Genomic DNA, 25,976 nt, shown 5'->3' with positions numbered 1-25,976 from the left:
GCCCCCTGCTCTGTTCACCAGGGGGAAGGTGTAATAAATTGCCTGCGGGAAGGCTTTGCTCCTTGGAGTCTCTTTAGAGATATGAGAAACTTCTGTCCAGTCGGAAGATTTACTTGTGTGAAGTCTGACCTTTGCTTGAGGAAGGGAACTAATGGGGTTCTGCTACTTAGCACACAGCTCTCAGCTAAGCCATCCATTATACACACATCTTAATAGCAGTCTGGCTCTTGAGTCCCATAACATTATTTCTGTTTTCTGCTTAACTAGGAATATATTTGTATAAGTGTGCCGTGTTTAGAGAAGGGAATAAGCTGTTTTTCCCTTGCATGCAGCCATCCGAGGGGGAAGAAAATCAACATGCTAAGAATTTGTTGTTTTGAGCCATATTTTGAATGCATTGATGCTGGAAGCATTGTCTTGTCTAATTTTGGCAAGCATTTAGACAGCATGATAGGTACAATGCAAGAAATGATGGATAGTGTCAATGTGAGACTTGTACCTAATTTGGATCAAGGAGCAACAGCTATGTTAATGCCTACACACCGATTCTCCAACTGGGTCGAAGTCATACAGACATCATTTCCATTTTCACTGCAGTTTGTGCATTTATACTCTACACTAGTGGGTGTGATTTGCTGTCACTAACGCAGCAAGAAGAAAAGTCTGCTATGAGAAGTTCCATCACAGTGGCATTGAACGCAGTGCTGGAAGGGTAGGTGCAGCGAGTAAGTAAACTCCATGCCAACCTTCACAGCCAAATCATAACTCTGTGGGCTGCTGATAACATAGTGGAATGGCTGGAGAGATTTCTACTCCTAAAATGGTTCAAGAGCCTGAAATGAAAGATGGCCCACAGATACGGACGAATGTTGTTATGCAATAAAGTGCACCCAGCAAGTTGCCACTGCTAGCCAAGATGTCACTCTTGGTAAGGATCACAGAGCACTGAGAGCTGGGCTGGAACTCAGGAGAGTGGGGAAAATTCCCTGGTGGCTGAGAGAGAGAGGGGAAAGAAAGCAGTACATTGCTCTGATTTGATCACTGCTCTCACCTCACACTTGGGGCAAAAAGCCACATAATTCCAAGCCAAGTGGAGCTGCAACAGCCTTTTTGTACAAAGCTGAACTTCTCTGCCAAGCTCAGCTCCATAGGACATTTCAGGGTGAAGCAATGTGCAAAATAATATATTGAGCTGGCTGTTGCTTTTATGTTCTTGTAAGGTCTGGTCTGCACCTGAGAGGCATGAACAGGACTCGTTGTACTGACATCAGTGCCTTTTTGTGTGATGTATGATGCTATAACCATGCATCAGGGAGGAACGTGTCTGTACTGCTGCCTTGATTCCCTTCCCATCAAACCCAACCACTGACCTGGCATTGCCAAGTCTACCACTAAACCATGACTCTAGGCACTGCATTATAAGTATAGAACATGCCCAGGTTGAACAACATCCTCAGGTTTGTCAGCTGGAATTCTCCATCTTCACGCTCACTTTCAGGGTTTGTGGATTCCCTGCAATGAGACAGAAATCACCATAGGACTCTTGATGCATCCCATCCAATCCCTGGTGCTGAACAAAGAGGATCTGAGCATGGCACCAGCACAGGCAGCAGAACATGGGATCAGAATTAAAATTAATGCAGGAGGGAGGTAAACTGGGCTTTATAGCATCTCTGATTTTCACTCTTGGCTGACTGCTTAACAGGTCAACTATTTAGCATGACCATTGTCTGCTTAAAGTGTCAGCACATAAAGTATGCACCCATGACTATTAGCAAACAGGACTGAAACATAAAAGGAGCTTTACTGCCTGAGTTGCTCAGAATACTCATTTAGCATGAGACAGTGGACATAATGACATCTGCATTTAAGTTCATTATACTGATGCATGTGATTTTTCTTCTCCTGGTTAGCAAATGGCCTCATATTTTTCACATTATCCTCTGAGGTTTTAAATGACACAGTGAGGGATAATGAGCCAGACCCCAGGATGGATGAGACAGAAAGGGGGTCTTCTCCTTTAGCCACTGTTTTGTAATAATGAAATAAGAGACAGCCTATTGACAGAGTCATGGAGCAATGATGACAGCTCCATCATGCATCCTAACCACAATGGAATCAGCCAGCTGGGAAAGACGTGGGAGCATCACCTGCCCATTTCAGTCACTTCTCTTGAGTTTGAGCACATATCCCACCCATGGCAGGAGGAAGAACAGGGTTAAGGTGATAACACATCAAAACCAACATCCTTTTGCTTCGTTTTGACATTTTCCATGAGATCTGGCTTTACCCTTTATTTTCATTTTGTCATAGAAAAATAAAATAAAATCTTTTCAATGGAAGAGAGAAGAGATATTTGGGATACTTATTCTGTTTGTTTGTGGGTTTTTGTTCTTTTTCAGTTCGGCATTGTGACACTGTTATGAGTCAAGGTCACTGACTCTGACCATGGTAAAATATTGTTAACTTTTGGCTGGTTCTGCTTGGAAAGAAACACGTTGGCTTGTGATCTTTCATTCTGCAACTCTACGTTTGCAGTCAGAGCCTGGTCAGTCCCACGTGACAGATGCCCATGTTCTTGTTGAGCCTTCCCACCAGTGCTGAATCTATCTTGTGCAGATAGACTGCTGGTTCTGCAAACAAGGCACGATGAGCAGGGATTCTTAGCTCCTGAAGAGCCAGCAAACCCAATGGTCAGTCAAAGTTTGGGCACTTCTCTCTGCTGCAAGCCGAAGGTGGGCAAGCATGCAGCACAAGGAAGAACCTGCAGCAATGCCAACTTCCTGTCACCCAAGGATCAGAAGTTTCCACTGTTGCTTCTCACAAGCACCACTGCATAAATGTCTGTTCTCGGCTGATTGAGACAGGAATTGCCATTCATCACAGCATAAAGGAGCTTAAGCTGTCTCAGAGCAAGTTGTCAGTTAACCAACACTTAATATATAATTAATATAGTACAAGGCATGTCCTTGCAGCTGAAAGACTTAAATGTCTCAGATGCAATAGCTTCCAAAATCTTGTAAGATTCCTTCTGCAGTGCTCATTACCTTCCTGCCATTGAGAGGGAGCAGTCAAGATAGGCACTTTGTGTTCATTACCCAGCACAATATTCACTGGTTCATTTAATTAATGCTTAGAAAATATATTTGATGAATTGTAAGTGACTGGGACCACAGAGGGGAGATTATGGGTAGCACAGAAATAGATTAACATTGGCTGAGCTTCCTTCTTTACCTCTGAAACCTTTTCAAAAATGATTTCTCTGGTTTTTATATTCACATAATCTTGTGGGGCTTTCTCCCTTCACACACACACCTAATTTCTCATCACTACTGTTGCTGGCTATCAGAGAACTTCTTTTAGGAGCTGTCTGAGGCAATGCTGTTTCTTGGTTGTATTGCAGGAGATGTTAGTAGCAGAGCTAATGTGTCAGACACATTGCACTGCCTGCATCTCTGCTCAACCCATCGGTTCCTGGATATTTCAGCTTCACAACACGTGGAGGAATGCTGTTCTCTGGGGAGTCCTCAACAGAAAGCTGATAGTTACCTCTTAAAACTGATGATCTTGAAATATGCAGTAAGAATGGGTTTATAATCTTAACGGGCAAAACAGACACAGGGGGTCAGAGAAGGGAGGAGTATCTTCTAAACACGGCCCAGCAGCCCCAGGCAGCTGCATGATTTGCTGAAGGTCATGAAATAAACCTGTGTCACAGTCAGGAATTTAACACAGTTTTCTTGCTTCATTCATTCCTAGATTCTTCTTCCTGCCTCCTTAGGCACTGACCTGGGCCATATTAAAGTGCCGTTTCCCACACCATGTTTGGAAAGTGTACTAAGAGGAGGAGGTCGGATGGAGAGTTACCATCAGTGCAAAAGAAACCATATTTCCCTCTTCTTTCTGTTGCTTCAATGCTGGCTGTAAATTTAAGAGAGTCTACTCCAGGATTTCCTTAAGTATCACCAATTTCCTGGTGCACATGCATTATATTTGCCAGGGTGCATGTGTGAGAGCCAGTAGATCCCCAGCACTCTCTCCACTCCAGAGGTCACTTGAGAACTGGGTTTTCTTTGTGAAATACACTGTGCAGGCCCTGAGCTCTAAGAGACTTGATTTTGCACCTAAAATGATCTTCGTGTCTGTGGAAAGCCCTGGGAAAGATCCTCGCAGCCTTAAGAAATGCAATATTGCCCTCTAGTGATGATGAGGAGGGTCTCATTCCATCTGCTGATGAAACAAAAAAATGTTCACTGGGTTTGAAAATTGAATGCATATCCCTGCTTTCTTCTGACCCTCAAATTAAAGATTCCAGAATCATAACTTAGAGAGCACTGGCAGTGCTGATAAGCAGAGGAGCTTCTTCAAGGATCACAGTAGGTGTAAAATTGCCATTTTTCTCCCTGAATTCAGCAGATGGAAAGCCAGCTGCACTCAAGAAAGCAGATCTAGCAAGAAGGCGGCTTTTTAGTGCAGCATCTTTGTTGCATTTCAGAGGCCAAGTGTATTTTTATTTGCCAAGAACAAAAATCCAGTGAAAACTAGAGGGGAAAAAAGGTGTTGTTTTTTGGTGGTTTTTTTTTCATGCCTAATGGTCCTACATTCAGTTGCCTTTTTTGTTTGTTTTGTTTATTTTTCATGTTCTTATTTGAACTTTTCCAGAGGGTGAAGAGGAAAAGTGATAGCAGCAACACTTACAGCACAGGAGCTCAAAACATTTCACTCCAAAAAGTAGATGGTCAGGAAATAAACTGTTTTGAAGGGTCTTCAGAAGACACTTAGGAGCACTGCAAAGCTCTGACCTTCAGCCCTAAGAAGGTCACGTTTAAGTGCCCCTGTTCTGCAAACAGCTCAACACGGACAGTCCCTTTAGTGTTCGTGTGAAGCCCCAGGAGTTTCAGCAGCTCACAGCTCCCCTTATAGACACTGGAGACTGGGAGTGAGAGGAATAGATCTCTCTGTAACTGGACCCTGTGCCTCTACCCAGGTTTCTAAGGTATCTCACTGTATTTTTAAGTTCCTAATGCAGACAGCATTTCTCTGGCACCTTCCCTATCCTAATTGCTTCTGACAACGCACGATAGTACTGGAATTTATGTAAGGAACATTGCTGCCACTGTACTGCAATTTAAAGATCGCCCTGAAACAAAGTGGGCAGATAAATGTATTTCTTACTAAAAATAAAAACTAAACCTAAAATTCACCTTGATCACGCACTGAACAGGCTTTCTCTGCTCGTAATGGAATCCTTGCAATACACAACATCCTCATGTGAGATGGCCAGTTGTTAACTCTGATGATACCTGGCACTTAACTTTTATCTTGTTATTTTTACCCCAAGGGTCACAATACAGAATTAAGGGTTGAGATGGTGGCAAAACTCTCCTTGGATATTGTTGGTTAATTACTCTGCAGCCATCACTCCATCTTCATCATAAACAAAGAGACTTCATCCTCAAGTATACTCATCACGATTCCACTTTCTACCCTGGTTCTGCCATATATCTCACCTCTTCTGCTTCTCTTTTCAGGTTCTACATTGAAAGCATCTCCTATCTAAAGGACAACGCCACCATAGAGCTGTTTTTCTTGAATGCCAAGTCCTGCATCTACAAGGTATGGACTCTGAGAGCTCCGGATGGCACCGGGGTGGGCTGAGATAAGTAGATATCTCTATTTATCTCCAATATGGATTGTATTGCAGAACTGATTCCCTACAGTATGACTATTAGAAGCAAAATGTAATGTAGCCGAGCAACAGCCGAGGTCAGCCCGAAGAGGGCGGCAGCAGCAGAGCGGGATGAGGACGGGCGCCATCTTCTGGAGTGGGGGGGTTGGGGACCTGCACAGACAACGGGTTTAAAACAAATCTTAGGCCTCACTTCCTGATCTCCACGTGTCCTAAAATGCAGGACTAACTCTGTATGTCCTAAAAATGCAGGGTTAGGTAGGAGAAGCCGGCAAATACCCGGGTTTTATTCTAACAGCGTCCAGAGAAAGGGCAGGGCAGAGCTCTGCTCTCTGACAGAGCTGCAATTAGACGTGCTTAGTCAGCCCTGTGCAGCTCTGAGCTCAGAGCATCGCATTCTGGTGACAGGGGATAAAAGTTCTTTGTTGGGGTGTTGCCAGGAAAAGCTCATACTGTTGTTCTTTATTTATTTAAATAGTTATTTATTTATTCAGTGAAAGCTCGATAAGAAAAAAAAGGGGAAGAGGGGGGGAGAGGGAAGGGGAAAAGTGCCTACAGATCTAAGTTGATCTATTTTAGTCTGACCTCTCCTAAAACTATTACTTTGCACATTCAAGCTGTCAGCTCTATCCATAAATAAACCCTGCTGGATTCCCAGTTTCCCTGAGTCCTTTCCCGTCTGATTCCAGCCACAGTAAGCCATGTCGTGTTATTAAAAAGGATGCTGAATTTGAAAGCTGGGTACAAGGTCTCTGATCAGACACAAAGTGAGCACCCAGCTAGTATGTTTGGATGGAAGGATCTCTAGGTGTAGAGGGGGGCATTCAATGCCTGTCATCTGCACCACTCTTACGAGCCCTGAAATTGACCCAAACACTCAAACTTTTGCACAGCACCATCCCAGCCAGCATTACCCAGAAAAGTCAAACAACATTTGTACTATTAGCCAGGCAGGACTTGGCATTGGGTACTGTCCATCAGTCTGCTTCATTAGTAACATGCTTTGGTACAGGTTTTGGCCTGTGGCATTGCTGGAGGCACGTTCAAAGATGAGCACCTGTTTCTGAGAGGCAGTACAGTTGTGGTAACTCTGTTTGGGGCTGGGGGAGGGAGAAAGAGTGTTTAGTCATGACTTTTTTCTGTGCTGCATACCCTTAGGGTCTGAGAGTGGCTTTTGGCCCACTCTACCCACTAGTGTAGACTTGTCACGACATCAACATGGGCTTGTGGAGGCTGGTTCATGTGTGCAATGCCCACAGAGAGAAAGGCATTCAGGGTCTTTACATCAGCCCTTGCTAGGGGACACTCCTGACTGCTCTCCAGCCTACAGCTGTATGGATATCTCACACCAGCCGCTTCCCTTGGCACAAGTACGTGTTAGTGCAGGTGCCAGTGTGAGTCACAGTTTAGCTGAACTGAGGGAGGTGTGTTTATTGCCCTTAGCAGAGCTGGTCTTTGGTCCCCAGGGTGTTGTTATGAAGGAGGTGAGGGAAATGTTTATTTAAAAAAGCTGGCACTGGTGAACATCAAGGACACCTGGATCTTAATCTCTGTTTTGTTCCCTTTGTTTTTGATTTTGCCAGAGACGAGCCAAAGCAATTGTGGCTTGTAAATGAGGTGTGGCCCTGACTTGGCTGGAGTGCAGATCACAGCAGCAATCTATATTTAGATAACTCATTTCTTGTCAGATTAAATAAAATATTATAAACAGCAGTTTAAATAAATACAACAGAAGAGACACAGGAGTAAACTAAGCGTGTATGTGGCCACATGGGAGGTCTAGTTGCATAACTGAGATCTAAGCTGTATCTCAGCAAAAGCCCACTGTCACCAGAAGCCAAAACTGGTTGGGACTCAAGCACGCTTGGCCATAAGGCTCCTGCCTCCCTTCCCAAGCGTTTCTGATGCTGTGTCTGCATCCCACACATTCAGTGTGGAACAGTGCACACACCCCATAGCCCTGTGACCCCTATCTCATATGCAGCAGAACACTGAGAGGATCAGATGCAGCCAGCAGTGTCCTTGTGACTGCAGCATCTAAGCAAAACGCTCACAGTTTCACCTCATGAATTACTTTTGTCAGGGTCCAGATTCTATAGAGCAGTGAAAATCTAACGAAAGATTTGCTTTCACAGCTTATTCTCAAAGCACCCCCAACCCCCATGCTCAGGGACACGAAGGGGCTGAAACCAGAGCTCCCATCCTGTTAGAGGCAATATGGCTCATTTTCCTCTGAGTTTACCCTGGACAAGGGCCAGAGGGGTTCTGCAAGGGCTTTGATATCACTTCAGTGAAGACAAATTCTCTCATTTCCATGCATCTGTGAGCCAAGGACAAAACTGTGTTCTCCTGAAGCATGGGTGGAATTGAGGGGAGAAAAAACCTTTATTTCCCAGACTATCTTTTACTAAATCATGCTTGAACATAAAAATAACCCTGATCCTCCCCCTTCCACCTGCCTTCTCCTCCTTCCTCCCAAGGAACCCTTTATGCCACACTGAGTTATGCTTCATTTGCCAGGCCATCATGCTGAATATTTGGCTTTCTCCACATCAGAGTGAGCAGGTTCAGACTCACTTTGGTCTCCAGGAGCACAGGGACTGCTTTGAAGCCTGGCCAGGGCAGAAAACTGGCACCACGAGCTTCACTCTGCAGTAGACAGGAGGAGATGCGTTTTCTTCTTGCAGAATCTTAAAGTCACTGAATTCTTTTTGTTTTCCCCACCCTTCTAGGAACTCATTGAGGTTGACAGTGAAGTGGTGTTTGAATTGGCTGCATACATCTTGCAGGTAAGCACCAGCCTCTTGCTTCATGTATCAAATCTTTTGACTGGCTGAATCAAAAAGGGCCATATAGAAGGGCAGGGATTCCCTAAATTACAAGAGCCTGAGAGTCCCTGTGGACCAAAGGGTGTCCTGAGTCTCTGAGGACCAAAGTGGTCCTCACTTGTGCCTGAGATTTGGATACATGTAAACCTTCATCTTCTTTTCAGGTTTGCACTGAAAATGATCTCTCGCTTTTCAGCAGATAAGTTGTATTTACACAGCTTTCATCACTTATACCAAAGCAAAATAAGTACAGAAGGACCTTACACCAGAGCTCTCTGCATGTGAAGCAGATGCCACTGCACAACATTTTGCTTACATAAATGTATGTCATATCAGCTCTAATACGGATATCCAAGGCCTTGAAGTATGATGTAAAGCCAGAAAGAATTCTAAGCTATAAATGAGATTTCCTGGATGAAATACTTACTCAGAGAGTTCCTCTCCAATGACTTCAGTTGCATTTGTTTTACCAGTGTTTCTTGCCCTTCTGATGATCTCCCTAACATTCTGTATATGCAGCTGTCTGTATTTTCCAGTGTGGGCAGAAGGGCTTAAAGCCTTTCCAAAGCCACTTCTTCAGAAACAAAAATTGTCTTGTCGTTTCTCTCATCAGCAAGAAGGAAAGGGTCAGAGTTCAGATTACCAGCAGGGTTTGGTAAATCTCTTGTTCCCAAAGAGGAACCTTTTCAGGGCAGCAGAGGTGGTTGGTATGAAAGATGGCTTTTTATAAGCATAACTATGGGAGCAGATCAGAGAGAGCTGTCAAATGATTCTTGTTCCCTTTTCTTACAGTGTAGATTCTGTTTTATTTTCCCATCAAGCATGAAGCTGTGAGGATCCTTGTGAGCAGACAAGGCATCTCATCTGAATGCACAAATAACACATTGCACTTTTATAGCACTTTTCATGTTAAGGAAGCAATTAATGTGTAGGGATTTGAATCTTCATTAAGAACATTTTGTGTAACAAAAATGGAGAGAGTCGGGATGGGGGACTCAATTAAAAGCACATCAAAGAAATTGCTTATTGGTTGTTGGGGGAATACACATCAAACAAGAGGGTTATTGTGTGAAGTAGCAATAGGGTTATGAATCTATTGTCTGCTCACCCTAATGAATAACTTGAACACTTAGTAACTGTACACCCAGATCCAGATCTGCCACTGTAACTCTGATTGCTGGGATTGTTTCTCATCACAAACACAGGATATTGCGTGTATTCCTGTAGTAGTTTGATGTGTAACTTCATGAAAACAGTCAAAACAAGCCACACCTCTGCTGTCTGTAACCAGAAATTGCTCCAGTCCATGTTTGTGTCAGGATCTGTGCAAAACAAGAAGGATCACACAGCATTGTTTTATTCCTCACTGTAGCATAGAGGTCAAAGAACTGAAGTATGGAGAACCTACCCTACGAAACTGTTTTCTGACTTCAGTACACTCATCCTTGTTCAAACCGGGGTTTACCCTTTGGGTTTTGCTTTGTGTTGTACTATAATCATGATATGTTGAAGGATTCTTTTCCCTGAACCACCAGAGAGCTTGTCTGCCCTTCACTTTGCTCAAGGGGAGATGGGAAGATACTAAAGGACTGTCAGAACACAAGTGATATAGTCTGCAGCCTTATTTCAAATTGCTATGTTAGCAGAACAAATTTAAGTACTACCAAAGCACTGTGCTTTACCCCAGCCTCAAAAGTGAAGCACCACTGAACACGGGCTGACAAGTTTTGAGTGTGGATGGGTGAGTGGAGAGACAAGGACGTGAATACAAAATCTGGAATCTCCCTCATTGCAGGAATTACACTACTGGCCAGTTACAAATCACATTATTGCACTGGGTTTTGTGTGTAGCTGTCAGCAAATAAGGTGCTTAGCATGCATAGAATGAAATATATATTGCCTATGGATAATGCAAAATGCAAATTGCATCTATTGAAAAGGGAACTCAATAGATTTTGAGGGTATGACAGATATCCAGTAAGACTCAGATACTGATCTAAGTATTGCACTAGAATATTACCCAATCCTTTAACATCAGTCCATGACATTAATAAATGGAAATATCTGGATATTTTAGTAAGGGAGCTAAATACTCCCAGAAACACCCAGTAAGGTGTTAGGGAATTCTGAGTGTTACATTCCCTTGGAAGCTGCAGGTGAGATAGCAAAACTATTGTAAACAGAGCCCTGAGGTTCTCAGAGGCTGCAAAGTCACTGAGACTTCAGAGGTTTTCTATTAACATACCATCCATGTCGACCAAAATAATTACTTACTTAGTACCATTATTTCCTGTAGCTTCTTGGGAATCCACTAGCAGAATGATGAATCACTTGGCCACTGTTATGAGGCAAACCTTTTGTTTGTTAATCTGCCCAGCTCGCTGCACTTGGTGTGGCTCTTGGCTTTAGAGACTGGTTCAAGAAATTACATGAGGAATCAGTTACAACAGGAAATTGCTGCTAAATGAATTTTGCAAATGGAAAATCTTTAATAGCAGTTTTATGGATTTTTTGTGTGTGTGCATTTTTTAATGATTATTTATGTTTATCCCTTGTTTTGCAGGAGGCAAAGGGAGATTTTTCAAGGTAGGTAACATTGGAAGTTTTTGTCATGTCTTTTGAGAGTGAACCAAGTGAAATCACGGTGTGAGTGATGTGACTCAGCTGTAGCTGTGTAGCAACAGGAATGGATTGCAAGGATAGACGCCATGTTTCTTTACAAAACACAGCCTTTAACCAGACTGTGCCCTCGCAAACAGCATTGTTTGTTATGTTGTTGCTGACAAATCCCTTTATATGCCCATGAAGTTCAGGAAATAGACTAGTCTTTGGAAGGAAGCTACTCAGGAAATAACTCTACAATCACTTTTATATCACAGGCCTAGCCTGAGGCAACATTAAAATTCTATCACTGATCAATATTTCAGCTCAAATTTGGACCGAGCTCTCAAAATCAGAATTTAAATGACTGGTTTTGTTGTACTCCTGCTATCCCTTGAGCCAAATCTTTACAAGTGCTGTAAGAAATTCAAAGAGGTGACTCTATCTATCAGTAGCAACCAGAGGTCAGGTGGCTGTTTGATGCCTCATAGGAGAAACATGAAAGTTCTTCATCTAAAGCCTAAGAGAACCGTCTGCTTAATAATTCATACACTCCGTGTATTTTTTTTGCTGACCTGAACCTGAGTTCATCTGGGGAACCACAATATCCACAGAAGTTAATTTCAGAGGAGAAAACAAGGTGTGAATGGGCAGTGAGAGGCTGAACTGATGGAGAAGCCTGAAGAGGTGTCTTTTTTGATAGCATTATGCACACTAATGGTACTCTGCAAGCACATAGAAGATATTGAAAAAGATGGTGGCCGGATACACGTCAGGTTCCATCTTGTGGTAAACTAAGACTTCCAGCTCAGTGAGTTTCAGATAAAGTAGCAAAAGGGCATTGCAAATAATTGCCTGCTCATCAAAGAATCTGAGACTGACATAACCCTTGCTAAAAGGAAGTTCAAGTTCTGCCTTATCTTTTCTCAAAACACGGAAGCACAAACCCGATTTTGCTTCATCTTTCAGTCTCCATCCTTGCTGTCCTTTGTAAAAGGCATAGTTGAGATTATCAGTGCGTTTTTCTAGGCCTTGAGGGTGCGGAAGATGTCACAAAACATGGTTTCTCCATGCTGGTGTAAACTTCATCACTATGACTATTAAAACAGCTTTTATTCCTTTTCACTACAAACCTCTTAGAGGTTTTAAGTGGAAGAGGGAATCCTTATGGTCAAGTCAAGCAGAGTAGAGATGTCATAATAAGAGCTTGCTGACAGTCCTGGGGATCTTTACTTCTAAATGGACTTTGGAGACAAAGCAGTCTGCTATACTAATGAAATTTAAAGGCTGTTCTTGAAGGAATGATGAAAAATCCTGCCCTGACACTTTGTATTCTAGAAGACAACATCTTTAGGGATATCTGTCTAGTGTCTCCCTCATAATGTGCACTGACAGGGGTTTATGTGCTGGGTGAGATCCAGGTGCTACTGTAGTCAACATGAGGTCATTGTGCTCAAGACTTTGCCCGCTGAGAGCTGTGGTTATTTGTATCAGTGGTGCAAAATCTGAGAGGTAAATCAAGCCAGGAGCCAGCAGAAGGAACTGCACATGAAGATAGACGTAATGACTGAATGGCTGAAGTTGGCTTCACTGGATCATTCGTAATGATGGGAGAATAGTTGTTCCCAGTGGAGCCTTCTTATGAGCTGTTGCTCATCACCCTGGGTTCTGGGATAGCCAAGGCCAACTTGTCACAGTTTGAACTGTGGGCTGGCACCAGTCCATAGTGACCTAAGTCACCAAATCCCACTGCACCCAGGTGGTGGATCACAATGGGCTAGTTGAAGATTCCAGAATGAAGTTGCGAGATCCATTTGGCCTCTACCTCCTTCAGCTAAGGTTTTGGGGATTTTTCCCCCCCATTTCTAATATGTACTTCATTTAAAAGATAAATCTGTCAGAAACCTGGAGCTCCTGAATCAGGTGAATCCAGAATCCAGGTGAATCCAGAAAAGCGTTTCTCAGTGTTTGCTCTTAGTGCCCTACTCAAACTGAATTTGAAACTGAATTTTGGGCAATCAGGTATCCCTGTTCAGTGGATTCTCAGTTAAACAGGGAGCTTCAAATTCGATCTGTTCTTTTTGTTACCAAAAAAAAAACTGGCACAGAATCACCTGTTCTGTAAAGCTATTAAATTAGTAGACCGCAAACAGATGTAAAGGTTATTAACTCAAGCTAAAATTGTTTCTAGATGAGAACAAAGTCACATTTAGTTGGCAGAGAATAGGCAGTTTCAAGTTTCACTTCTTTAGCTGAATGTAAATCCTACAGGTGTGACCGTCTTTAGGCCCTCAGAGATGTAGGAACTGTGGTGCTCTGGTATATTTGGGTGTGGGGCATAGCACATTGTTGTTGAGATTTTCCCCTCTAATTAATCCTACCAGATTTAAAATCCCATCTGATGAAGACCAAAATAATTGGGTAGCTCACACCAACTTTGGTTTTAAAAATTATGAATCCAGCTTCTCAGCCTTGAATATTGTGTTCAGTTTTGGGCCTCTCCCTACAAGAAAGACATTGAGGCCCTGGAATCTATCCAGGAAAGGGCAACAAAACTGGTGAAGGGTCTGGAGCACAAGTCTTATGAGGAGCGGCTCAGGGAGCTGGAATTGTTTAGTCCACAGGAGGCTCAGGGGAGACCTCATTGCGCTCTATGACTTCCTGAAGGGAGGTTGTGATGAGAAGGAGTTTGGCCTCTTCTCCCAGGCAACAAACAGGACCCAAGGAAATGGCCACAAGTTGTACCAGAGGAGGTTTAGATCATACATAAGGATAAACTTTCTCTCAGAGTGTGGTCAGGCACTGGAATGGCTGCCCAGGGAGGTGGTGGCGTTGCCGTCCCTGGCAGTGTTCAAGAGGTGCCTGGATCAGGAGCTACAAGAAATGGTTTAGTGGCTTGTGGTAGCAATGGTAATGGGAGGATGGTTGGACTAGATGATCTTGTAGGTCCTTTCCAACCTTGTGATTCTATGATTCTATGAGCCCCAAACAGTCCCTATGTCAAGGTGGGTAGAAATAACATATACCAATCATTTGTCCCTTAGACTAGACTAAAGAAAATCCTGAAGTGCTGCAGCTAGTTCTTCAGGCAGACCCTCCTTCAAAATTGCAGTTTAAACAGTAAGAGATATTTCAAGTCAATTCCAAGTACCTCCCATCAAAATATGAAATAACAAGGGAGGAAAGCAAACATCCAGTTTGCTGTTAAGTAGAATTTCATAATAATGTCAACATCTGGATGGATGGCAACTAACATAGTTTCAGGCTTACTGTTCTTTCCATGTAACCAACTGGTATTTAAGCAGCTGAAATTTATTAAGTGGTTACAAAACCCATTCTGCACTCTTCCATCTTGCAGCCACACGGAGGAGATCCTGCATGCTGTATCTCAAACGGCAATGCATAATCTGAGAACTTCAGACTCTGCATTTCTTTCCTTTTTCATTCAACTGAATTAATTGCTATGCTGAGAAGGGCTGAGAGCTTTCACCTGCAGTTTTGTTTTGTTACTGTTCGTTGTTATTACACATGCTGGAGGATGGATGGATTTCTTGAGACATAACCACATATGTGATATTGCTCAGAATTATTGCAGCCAGTTTGCAAAAAAAAAAACCACCTGTTTTTCACGGAATGCTTATGAATTGGCTTGGTAAGCCTTTATGTTCACATGTAGAACAAATTACAGGGATGCAGACAGCAGTTTTTGGGGCCAAGGAACTCAGGTGTTCCTGTTTTGTAGGTCCATTCCCCAGCCAGTCAACTCTATTTCTGGATACCCAACTAGCAGCCAGGATCCTGTGGAGATGGCTTTTCCAGTTCATTTTTCATCTTGTCATTCAGTCTCCTAAATAATATAATTTCCACCGTAGGGCAGGATTAATGTGGTCTGGAGGACATGGAGGAAGTTTCTTTGGAGCCTTTTACTGCGTATATTAATACACGTGAATTAAAAGCACCCTTCTGTATATACGAATCCTGGAGGTACACGAGACACTTTAGACTGTAAGATAAATGCAACACCAGTGACTGGATTAAACACTTCCTAAATACAGTAATAAAATAAACACACTGAGATATTTTTATTAGAAAGATTTGGAAACACAGTTAAGTAAGAAACCACTTGTGATCCTGCTGGAAACATTTCAAAAATTAAGGAGTTTGGTGCTTTAATGGAGGCAAGAGGAAAGTGACCTCATGGCCACCAGTTCAAATGCAATGTGAGTCATCCTTTTTTTCTGTCTGCTTGATTTGACATCCTTTTGGGAGTCTAAATTCAATTGCATTGAGACTCTTGCCAGAAGTCTCGGTGAATATATGGACTAGGAAATTAAATATCTTTTTGTTCTGAAGTTATTACCTGAAGTACATTTGTTACTTTGAAGTCGTGTAGTACCTTTATGATATTTTCTAGGTACTGAGCAGAAATAGTGATGCCATCCAACAATATTACAAGAAACGTATTTTCCTCTGATTTTTAAATACTTTGTTTTTAATCATAGTGCAGGCTTTGTTCCTCGCTGGCAGGAAAGAGGGAGCTGATTGGTATTAGCCCTCTCTTTCATGGGAGCTGTTACTGGCTTCGGGTTTTTCCCAGACTCTCAATGATAGTTAGTCACTGCTAATCTCATCCTACTTGACAGTTGTCTGAGTTCAGAAAGCCCCTGTTTGGAAATCACTCTCTATCTTCCCAGAAGAGTTTTGGAAGTTTCTCAACTTCCTTCTTTAAGCAGCCAGCCTCAGAAAATCTTCACTTGAGGGCAGGAACTGCTGCTTGTGCTCCAGTCATTCTGGTATTTTTTATCATTCTTTTTTTTCTTTCTGGTGGTGTTTTTTTGTGTTTCCCCCCCCCCAATTTCTTTCATAATGTCAAAGAACTAATTAAGAGCTGAGTGTGCACTGCTGTGGAGGAGATATCTCTGAGCAGATCCCGTAAACTCTATGAACAGCAGCAGATGTTTTCTGAGCTGTCAAACACAGCACAGTGGCCAGATCAGCAGATAACGCAGAGCAGAGCAGCTTCTTGTTCAGACTTGTGCAGATATTTACCTGTGCATGGTAAATGAAAGAAACATCTGAATAGTTTTCAATCATTTGCACTTGCAAAAGAAGATCTGATGTTCAGATGACTGTGAAATTTAGGCAAGAGTGTGTCTTCAAAACAGTTTGCCAAGCCATTTGACTTGGCATGTGAGATGTTACTGGGTTGTTTACTATGTGCTTGGTATATTATGCCTTAGTCATTTCTTGCAGGTGCTGTTCTACACATAATTCCTTCTGCAAAATTTGAGCCTAATTGACACTCGGGCATCTCTGGCATAGATTTATATTGACTAGAAGTCATGGTCCTGTTTTACTTCTACAGTGATTGTCAGGGAACTGCCATGATAATGAATACCTGAAGATGCACCAAAATGTCTGCTCCAAGGTTTATGTTAATAGTTTAACCTGTGTCCCAGCCCTTTAATTAACCTGCAGACTCCAATTAAGACAAACCCACTTAGGTCCCAGGCAGAGCCTTCTGCTGGGATGCACAAATGGACAAATGCTGTGGGAAAATGTTTACAACTGAAGTAGTACAGCATCTCTGTGAGCCGCCCTATAGAATGTCGTAGAGGCCAGAACAAAGCTCAGGGTGACATCCTATGGCTCTTTAGGCCTCTGATGATCAGGTAGTCCTGTCGGGAGGGCCAATCTACAGCTGGGGATCACAGGACTACCTGTCTACCTGCTTAATGGCTCTACCGCTCTACAGGGCAATCCAGGGCTGGGAAATCTAGAGCATTGGAAGAGCTGTCTGACTGCAGCTCCAGGATAGAATCACTGGAGTTGGAAGGGACCTACAAGGTCATCTAGTCCAATTGTTCTTCCACTACCATTGGCACCACAAGCCACTAAACCATATCTCGTAGCTCCTCATCCGGGCATCTCTTGAACACTGTCAGGGAGGGTGACTCCACCTCCCTGGGCAGGCAATTCCAACACTTTTTTGCAGGATAAAGAGCCAGGTGCAAGAAGGCAGGAAAAAAGAAAGCTATTAAGAAGCAAGCCAATAAATATTAATATTTTGGCACTTCTGTGTCCTGTTTGACCCTCTTAGCAGTGTATTTCTAAGATACTAAAAGCAGCAATACTGCTTTCCTTCCCAGGCCTTTGAGAGATTTCTTTTTGTGTGCTCACAATTCCTTGTGTATTTGGAAGCTGAAAGGAAGGCGTTTGGGGCTGCTAGAAGAAAATCCCTTGGTTTGATTTCATTTGTGAGAACCGGTCTGCCATTTCATGAGTGTTTCCTGCTCGTTGGTGTGCACTTTTGTTGCTCTGGTTGGCTGGAGTTATAGCTGGAGACTGCAGGGAGGAGAGCACTAGCAAAGTAATTTGGCCTGGTCCTACCGAGGGTTTTGTGTAGCAGGATGTAAATTCAGGCTGGAGTCTTATCAGTGAAGATGTGCAAAGGCCAGTTCCCTTGTGCAAGAGGCTAAGAGCAACCTATGATGCTAAGAAAGCAAATAATTACTTTTTGCAGCAGGTTGTAGGCATTAAATATTTATATATACATATATATATTACTTTTTTTTTCTTTTACTTTTCCCCTTCTTCTCTTTATGAATGTGTTCTTGGGACATTGCACAGTGCAATGTAGTATGGTAACTTGTGTGTCCAGAGTCACTGGTAGGAAATGCTTCAACATAACCATCTGAGAGAGCTTCGCTCCAATTTTGATAATAGAGGGAAAAGTTAACCATACTGCCATAAAATAAATAAAGAGAATGGGAAAGGAAACCCCACTGCCGTTTGTTAAGGAGGAACAGATGTAGAGCTGTAGCAGCCTGCCAGCTAGGTCAGGTCATATCAAATACTGTGGTTGTTTTCTTGTAGCCTGATCCTCCTTTTGAATTCTCTTTCAGCAATGAAGTTGTAAGGAATGAATTAAAGAAGCTGCCAGCCCTTCCAACACCAGCGCTGAAGGAGCATCCTTCCCTTGCTTACTGGTAATGTTTCATTCTGTTGAGTAGCTTTATAGTGTTTCATCCAGGGCCTGGCTGTGGCAGTCAGTGATCTGGGAGTGATGCTGGGATACAGGTATTCCTGTCCTCCTAACTCTAGATCTGAAACCAACTGATTGCTTGATGCAACACAAGTAGCTTTTACTGCAGTGAAAATGAAATGCTGGTTAGGAGAAGGATCACAGTTAAACTCTGCATGCCCCACAGATAGCTTCTGTACCACCCCGCCCATCCCTCTTATCTGTGCAGATAGGAAAGAATTAAAGGGGAGATGCTCTCACTTGATTTTTCTGTTTGTTTACCTGTCATGTTTGTCTTTAAAGTATTCGCTTACAAACCTCAGGATGGGTGTGACCTTCTTTATCTGCTTCTCCTAATTTCTTGATTATCTTGATAATCTGAGGATGACGGGGGAAAAAAAGTTCAATTTATAATATATAATCTCAAGTCTTCATTTTGCCAGGATGTCCATTCGGTTTAAATAGCATGTCTGTAATACCAGAACTAGTGGTACATTGTGTCAAACTATAGGTCAGCCTCTACTCTGTGAGGTACTCATCACTTTCTAAGCACATCAGAGGAGACAGTCCTAGGCTGAGATTAGGAACATTCACACAAACTAACATTTCCCTTAATCACAAACACATTAAGAAAACAGACCACTTCCAGTAGTAGAGAATATTAACTCTATTTCTACTGGGAAATCCCAATGAAGTCTGGGACGTCCTCTGTCCTCTCTTGCCTGTGGGCTATGTTGAGTCACCTGGAGCAAGAAGAGCCAAGTGAAAGCCTGAGAATGCAAGTATTTATGGTTATACACAAGATACAGCACTTCTTACAGCTGTGCTTATCTCTGTGGGAGTTCCTGTGTGACTGAGAACAGGTCACAGGTTGGGAAGATGGTTGTTTCCAATAGGGTAATAATACCAGTGGCTACAGTTCTGTGACTCACCTGTAATTTCACTGCAGTAACCAGGTAGTTAGTTATGTTTAATAGTGGCTTTTTCTAAAACACCTTCTGAAATGCTGAATAATCTCATGAAGAGGCCACTGGTGAATCAGACAAAGAAGTACAGCTTCAAACTGCATCTCACACAGGTTGCATACTGGATACAGATTTAATCCTGTCCCTTCCTATTTGCAGTCAGTTTTGTGCTCCAGTTCTAAAGTACTAACACAAAATAATAGCAAGTGAATTTCTAGCTCCACAAAGGAACATTGATCAGGGGTAGGGCAAACAATTGTTCCAGTTAGTTTTAAACAAACATACAAAACAGTCCTATGCTATATTTGCAAATGCATCAAAATAGTCCGAAATGGACTAAAAAGCGATAAAATGGAAATTCAGGTATATACTACAATACCTTCAACAAGTGACTATCACAGATCTGCATGAAAAAATACAGCATCGCTGACTCACATCATGAAAAAACACCACCTGTTGCTCCTATCTAATGCAGTAGGACCAGTAGGGTGGGTCCTGGATTCTTAGATTCAGTGAGGTCTGTGTTTAGATGATTTGTGGCCCCCAGCTCCACCTTCACGGAGTCTCCTGGTTACACACCTTTGCTTCAAGCCTTTCCTCTCCAGCCTCTTCTTGGAGATTTGTCAACCTCACAACAAAGACGAAGGCTGTAATTTGTGTATCGTGATGTTGCTGTTTACAGCTCTTTGTAGATTAAGAAGCGTTACTTGCATATCTTGCGCTCAAGCCTATCCTAGCATGACTGATTGAAGCACGTAGGGTGTTAAGGGGTTTTTTTGTTTTAAATGAAAATTGAGTTTCTAGTACTCCCACACAGTCCGGGAACTTAGGCCCTGAATTTTGATTCATCTTGTCCAAGGAAACAGCTGATAGTATTCAGTGTCAGAATCAAAAATAATCACTGGACACTGGACATAATATGTTAGTTCACAGTCATTGTCATTGCATTTTGTCTTAATCTAGATCCTCCCAGAAAGCCCAGAAAGCAAAGAGCCAAGGTAATGGCACAAAAGTAGATGCCTGAATGGGATTTTTTATGAACTACATGGAAGCCAGACTTTTCCCAGGTTGCAACAGACTTTGCGTGCAAGCTTGTTTTTAGCAACCTAAAGCATCAGCATTGCCAGAAAATCCCACTCTGAAAATATCGACTGAAAACCACAATTCAGTTTCCCTTAATATATAACAGACCACAGGCTCTGATCCTCCTGTTAGTCCTGATGGCCTGAGAGATGCTCTGCTGGCTTCGGTGGGGCAGTATTTGATCATATGGATCACTGCAAATAGAGATTATGTTAGCAAATTTGAGAATATCATCAAAACTGACAGATGAGGCTGGAAACAGAATACAGAAGGGTGCAGCAATGTGTGGACAGCTATTGAAAACAGCTCAATTTGCTGGGTATAGAGTGGAGAAACAAATACCTCTGAAAAACTGAATCTGGTAGTAAGAAAATCTGGCCATGCATTTATTTGCAAATTGCCTGCCATTCAGTTCTGTAGGCTGCTGTGACAGGAGGGATAAACTGCTAATTCTTCAGATCTTTATGAGTTATTTGCTACAGGACATCATCCAAGTATTAATTTTTACAGCTCTGGGGGGAGCATTTTATGATCTGACAAACAGACAGTAGCGCTTCAGCTGCCCCCATGTCTCCATATTAACTAACTGTGAATGAGTTTCTGTGCTGCTGACAAAGCAACAAGCCAGAGCTGGGCAAGAGGAGATATCAGCTGGTGGTCCAGGCAGTGTCCTAGCACTCTCCCAGCTGTCAATAACAGCATAGCAGCTGCTTGGAGTAGAACAGCTGAAATTACAAGGGAGAAGGTCTTTAAGCTCTGCTGATCCTCCTTCTGACCCGTGAATGATTTTGCTTGTTTTCCATGGCACGTACTGGGCTTATACCTCCATCCCAGAGGAGGAGGCAGAAAGTGACCTCTGTGCTGGATGATCCTCCTTGCAGGACTGTGTGAAGGAATAAGGAATCCAAAGAACTATTTGAGAAGCCAGTGTCAGGCAACTAGGGTGGGATTCATCTGGTCATCAACATTTCTTCAGTGCAGACAACTCCATCTGAACTGGGGGCTCTCAACTCCCTTTTCTGTCAGTGGAGAGAAGCAACAATAATATCCTCCCAGGGAAGCCACCCAAATAGATTGGATGAACTGCTCTGAAATACCTCTTCCCACCTTGGGACTGGCCTATTATTATAGAAAGGTGAAAGGCAGTAACTCCCACTGTAAAATATTAATGCCTTGATTGATAATTCAAGCTTTGGTTTTTTTTTTATCCAAAAGAAATTAGATGTTTTTTCTTGCACTTAACATCTGCAGATCTCAAGATATTATACAGCAGAAAGAAATGTATTCAGTATTCTAAGAGTGCAGTGGAGGCATAGAGAATGTCACCTGTAATTCTTTAGGAAAACTGAGGGCTATCCCACATTGTGGTTTGAGAACATAAGTTTAATGCTGTTCAAGAAGGCTCCTTGGCGTCCACTCTATCCTTTTAAGGAAATGGGCCATCAGTTGGCTTCCATACCCAAGGGATGTGGTCCAGGAATATATCTGTCATAATAATCATTTGTAAGAAAGCAGTGCACAGCCAGAACCACATTAGGCAGGTGCCTTTATCTATTCCTTGACTGGCACTAATATTAGAGCTCGATCTATACCATAAAATGTGCAGAGTGGAAACCAAAGCTAAAAGCATATTTTGCTGAAGAAACTCCGCTAGTTTTTGCGAAGTCATTCCTCATTTATTGCCATGTGAGACAGAGGAATTTCATCCACATACAATCCTGGGTTTAAAAGATAATTTCAAAGGGCTCTAAGCTCTCTCTGTCCATCTTTTTAATTAAGAATGATGATTATTGGAGATCTTCCAGTACTGAACACTCTTGTAATTCAGTTATTGCTCCAAAAGTAATCCTGTTTATGAGAATCATAGCAGGAGAGCTGAGCTTTGCCTTCATATGAACACCCGTACATCCACAGTACTTGCTGAGATCCATGGGCTGAATATGGTTTTATAACCATTGAAATTCATTACAGCTATTTTCTAAGGATTAAAATTATTCTGAGGGATTTGATGGGAGAGATGACCATTGCTTTACCCACGCAATTTGTCACTGACTCCATCAGCACCCTGTAATTGCTGGTGGGACATCTCTTCACCCTGCCCCTGTAAGAACCTTTTTATTTTCACAGGATGAGTTGGTGAGTGAGGAAAGCAGTTACTCTCAGACAAATGCCAGGCTTGTGGGAGAACAGCTGGCCCTGCAGATGAACCGACAGACTGTCTCCTTTGAATCACTCTTTGGTGTCTGCGCTGGTGTTTTTGTTCCTCTGCTTTCTTCCTGGCTTTACCAGGGACAGACACACAGTCCTCAGCTCCCCCGTGCTAGGGCCCCACTCCCCATCTGTGCACAGAACATCCTGTTTGTCATGTCACTGTGTGGAATGTCCTCCTTGTGACATCACAGAACAGAGCATCCTGTGTGTCACAGGAGGATATGCATGGCCACTGCCTATAGCATCACTGAGGGCATTAGGAGTGGTGTCAGCAGAGGTGGGCCCTGCATGGACAGGGGAACTTCTTTTTGGCACAAGTATGCATATGGGGAAGGCAGCAATGGGAAGATGTAGCTATATGAGGTGGGCTGTGCTCAATGAAACGCCTTGCATTTTTCCACAGATGTCACCATGAGCATCTCTGAGCAGTTGCAGCAAGGTCCTCTACCTCACCAAACTGCTGTGCTCTTTCATACTGTCCAGCAATAAAAATAGCTTCAGTTCTGCCTGGGAAAGGATTATCATATCATGGACAACCATGTGGCTGCCTTTACCGGTTCAGCTGAACAAAGAAAATGCAGAGAAGGAGCGATTCCAGTTCACAGTGGCCTAAACCATATGCAGTCTGATAGCATTAGGCAGACATTTGGTACAAGTGGAAGCTTATGCAGTACTAGGTGGGGAAGGAGTTCAGGTTACCTTCCTCTTAGACTGGTAATGTTTGTAATGTACCTCTGAGAGACTCAACAGACTCCTTATTCTTGGAGTTACAACATAAAGAACAAGAGATTTGGGTTTCAACATGAAGTCTTGAGTGTTCTGCTCTACAAATGCAGCAAAGCTGATCCTGTGAGCATTACACTGCTGGAAGTTAAAGAACCAAAGTCAGACCAGCATGAAAGCACCAAGTCTGTAGGCTGGGATGTGCTGTAGATTGAGAGGAATGCTGTTGAAGTCAGAGTACACTGTGAACCTCAGAATGAAGATCACTGATTTATGTTTTGCCATACTGTGACCTTGTCTAGGACACCTGATTGTATGCATCAAATAGCACTGCAACCCATTTACCAGAGAAATGGGAGATTCTTTAAAACTGTCTTTTAATTCTCTTGTTGGTAGCTGTGCTAACAGAGCATTTATTACTCTTTCTGCATGCTTCTTGGTCACGATACTGCCATTAAATAACTCATTTCTTCCTTTTCAGCGAGGACCGAGTCATTGAACACTACAAGAAACTAAATGGCCAGACAAGAGGTCAAGCAATTGTGAAGTAAGTGAAATAAAAGCAACTTCTGGTGACCTTTGTTTTATCAGGAAATATTTATACTGGACTGTGAATCTAATATGTAGCTATATCTCCCATCTTATCTAGTGCTTTAAGTATGTATTTACTTATTATATATTTAAGGATTTCTTTTTAGATCATCCTCTCAGTGTTATTCTCTTATGTGTTGTTTTTCAGTTACATGAGTATTGTAGAATCCCTCCCAACATATGGAGTGCATTATTACGCAGTAAAGGTATGTGCTACAAAAAAAGGGTTATTTACTGAATTATACTGATTTTAGAGAGGAAGGGGTGAAAACAACTGTACTGCTTTCAGAGTACAATACACTATTACTGAAGTTTTGTTTCATTTCCTGTGGTAGAATAAATTTATTTCAACAGTGTAGTGAATGAATGCTTAGTAAATACAGCTCCAAAGAGGAAAATGCTATTCTTCAAGATAAAACTAAGTCCTTTGGCTGTACTAGAGATGTTCAGGCCACATACAGAGGCAAACTGTGGTGAAGCCAGTGAACCAGCACCAGAGGAACAAATCAGGCATTTTGCTGGCAAAGTCTGTGCTTCACCCCTTTTTGTGGTTCCAGGAGATTGGATTTTTCCTAGCCTGCAGATGAATGAGCAACTAAGTAGGGCCAGCCATGATCTACAGTCTGCAACTACCTTCATTTGAGATACAGATAGATGGATACAGATATAGTGCATAACGATGCCAAATATCAATGCCAAATCACTAGTGCATACTCTAGAGATGGAACTTTCCACCACACACGCACTCACACACACACCATTCTCCACTTCTTACTGTATCATGCAAATATTCATGAAATTACTTATTTCTTCTGTTTAGTGATTTATCACTGAATTTTCCAATCTCATGCTTTTGCATTGAGATCTCTTGGAGTACTCCAGTCCAAGAAAGATCGGATGGATTAGGCTGCATGTTCTAGCCTGCTAACACTTGAGATCTGTTCCAATGAACTCTTCATGATCAGTCTGTGCCAATGAGCAGCAGAAGCAATACAACAGCTTTTGCTTCTGCCTGATGTAGGGCTTTTAGTTTTGCTGGTTTTACTCTGCCTTGCTCTATCACATTAACGGAACAGATGTAATTTCATTGAGGACTCCAGTCCAGTAAATTGCAGAGAGGCTGGTATCAGATATCAGCCATTACAGCATAAGGACATTTTATTGCATACTCAGACACAAAGCAGTTGGGTCCAAGACTGTCAGACCTTATCACTTTGTAGCTCTCAGATCCCATTACTGCTGCATTTTCAAGATTAATGCTAAAATCCCTTCACATAATTCAAGTCAGCTGGGTGATTCTCTTTCCTTCCTCCCTGATTTCTGAGTGTTTGGACTGAATAATTTAAAGGGCAGAGAAAGAGGATGTACCACTGCACAAGGGACCAATGTCAAACCTCCCTTGGCAGCATTTTGAGTAACTTGACTGCAGATGATGCATTCTAAATGGTTTTATACATTATAGCTATAAGTGAAACAGATCTCTCCTTAACACCAAAGAGTTTAGTGACTTGAGGAAATTTAGATGGGGCAATTTAATGGCACCCATGGCATTCAAAGACATTGCTTAGAAACAAACCTTTACCTTGAACACAGGAAATCTCCACAATTTTCCCCTCCCATTCAATTTAATTTTTAATGTTTATTTCTTTCAGGACAAGCAGGGAATTCCTTGGTGGTTAGGACTTAGCTATAAGGGGATTTTTCAATATGACTACCACGACAAAGTGAAACCAAGAAAGGTAAGTGTTTGCTTTTCTGTCTAGGTCCAGGCTTGCCTCTCATGTTATATCTTGATTTGAGGGTGTGATGTATATCAAATGCTGGCACTGTTTCATGTGATTTTGAAGGATGTTAAGTTTCTCCCAAATGTGTCTGAATGTCTGCAGAGAATTAATGGACAAAAGTAGCTCTTAATTTATTAAATGTTGCGGTATGGGGGGGAAAATAAGCAACACATAATCTTGTACCTCATGCTTCTTTACACTGTGGTTCGTAGGACATAAATGAGAGGTGCTGAAGACCTTTCAGTGATTGTGATGGGATTGAAGGTGCTCAGTTAACCCTTCATAATCTGTTGTCTGTTGTCATACCATAAATTATGAGAAAGGGAGAGGAAAGACAGCAAAGCTTCTTTCATGCCTTACAAAAAGAAAAAATATTGCATCATTTTCCCCAGAGTAGCATTCTATTTGACAAGCAAATGAAGAGTTAATACCAAGCTGACGGGGTAAAAAGTTTTATCATACACTTAAAGAAACTGC

At 42.4% G+C, this 25,976-nt stretch overlaps 1 protein-coding gene across 11 annotated transcripts in view; it reads left to right on the top strand.

The window, feature by feature from the left end:
* Positions 1 to 25,976, top strand: part of FRMD4A (FERM domain containing 4A) — a 326,160-nt gene that overhangs the window by 250,512 nt on the left and 49,672 nt on the right. For all 11 annotated transcript variants that reach the window (XM_085512404.1, XM_085512419.1, XM_015872977.3 and 8 more), the window contains 7 exons: positions 5,532 to 5,616; positions 8,422 to 8,478; positions 11,081 to 11,103; positions 18,024 to 18,107; positions 23,606 to 23,671; positions 23,864 to 23,921; positions 25,368 to 25,454. In XM_085512404.1, coding sequence (XP_085368530.1) covers positions 5,532 to 5,616; positions 8,422 to 8,478; positions 11,081 to 11,103; positions 18,024 to 18,107; positions 23,606 to 23,671; positions 23,864 to 23,921; positions 25,368 to 25,454 — 460 coding nt within the window. The remainder of the gene's footprint in view (positions 1 to 5,531; positions 5,617 to 8,421; positions 8,479 to 11,080; positions 11,104 to 18,023; positions 18,108 to 23,605; positions 23,672 to 23,863; positions 23,922 to 25,367; positions 25,455 to 25,976) is intronic.

This window comes from Coturnix japonica, chromosome 1 (genome assembly GCF_054131305.1).
Source record: "Coturnix japonica strain WE chromosome 1, WE-NBRP24, whole genome shotgun sequence".
Lineage (NCBI taxonomy): Eukaryota > Metazoa > Chordata > Aves > Galliformes > Phasianidae > Coturnix > Coturnix japonica.
Note: the sequence above shows the minus strand (reverse complement) of the source record. Positions and strands in the feature narration are given on the sequence as shown.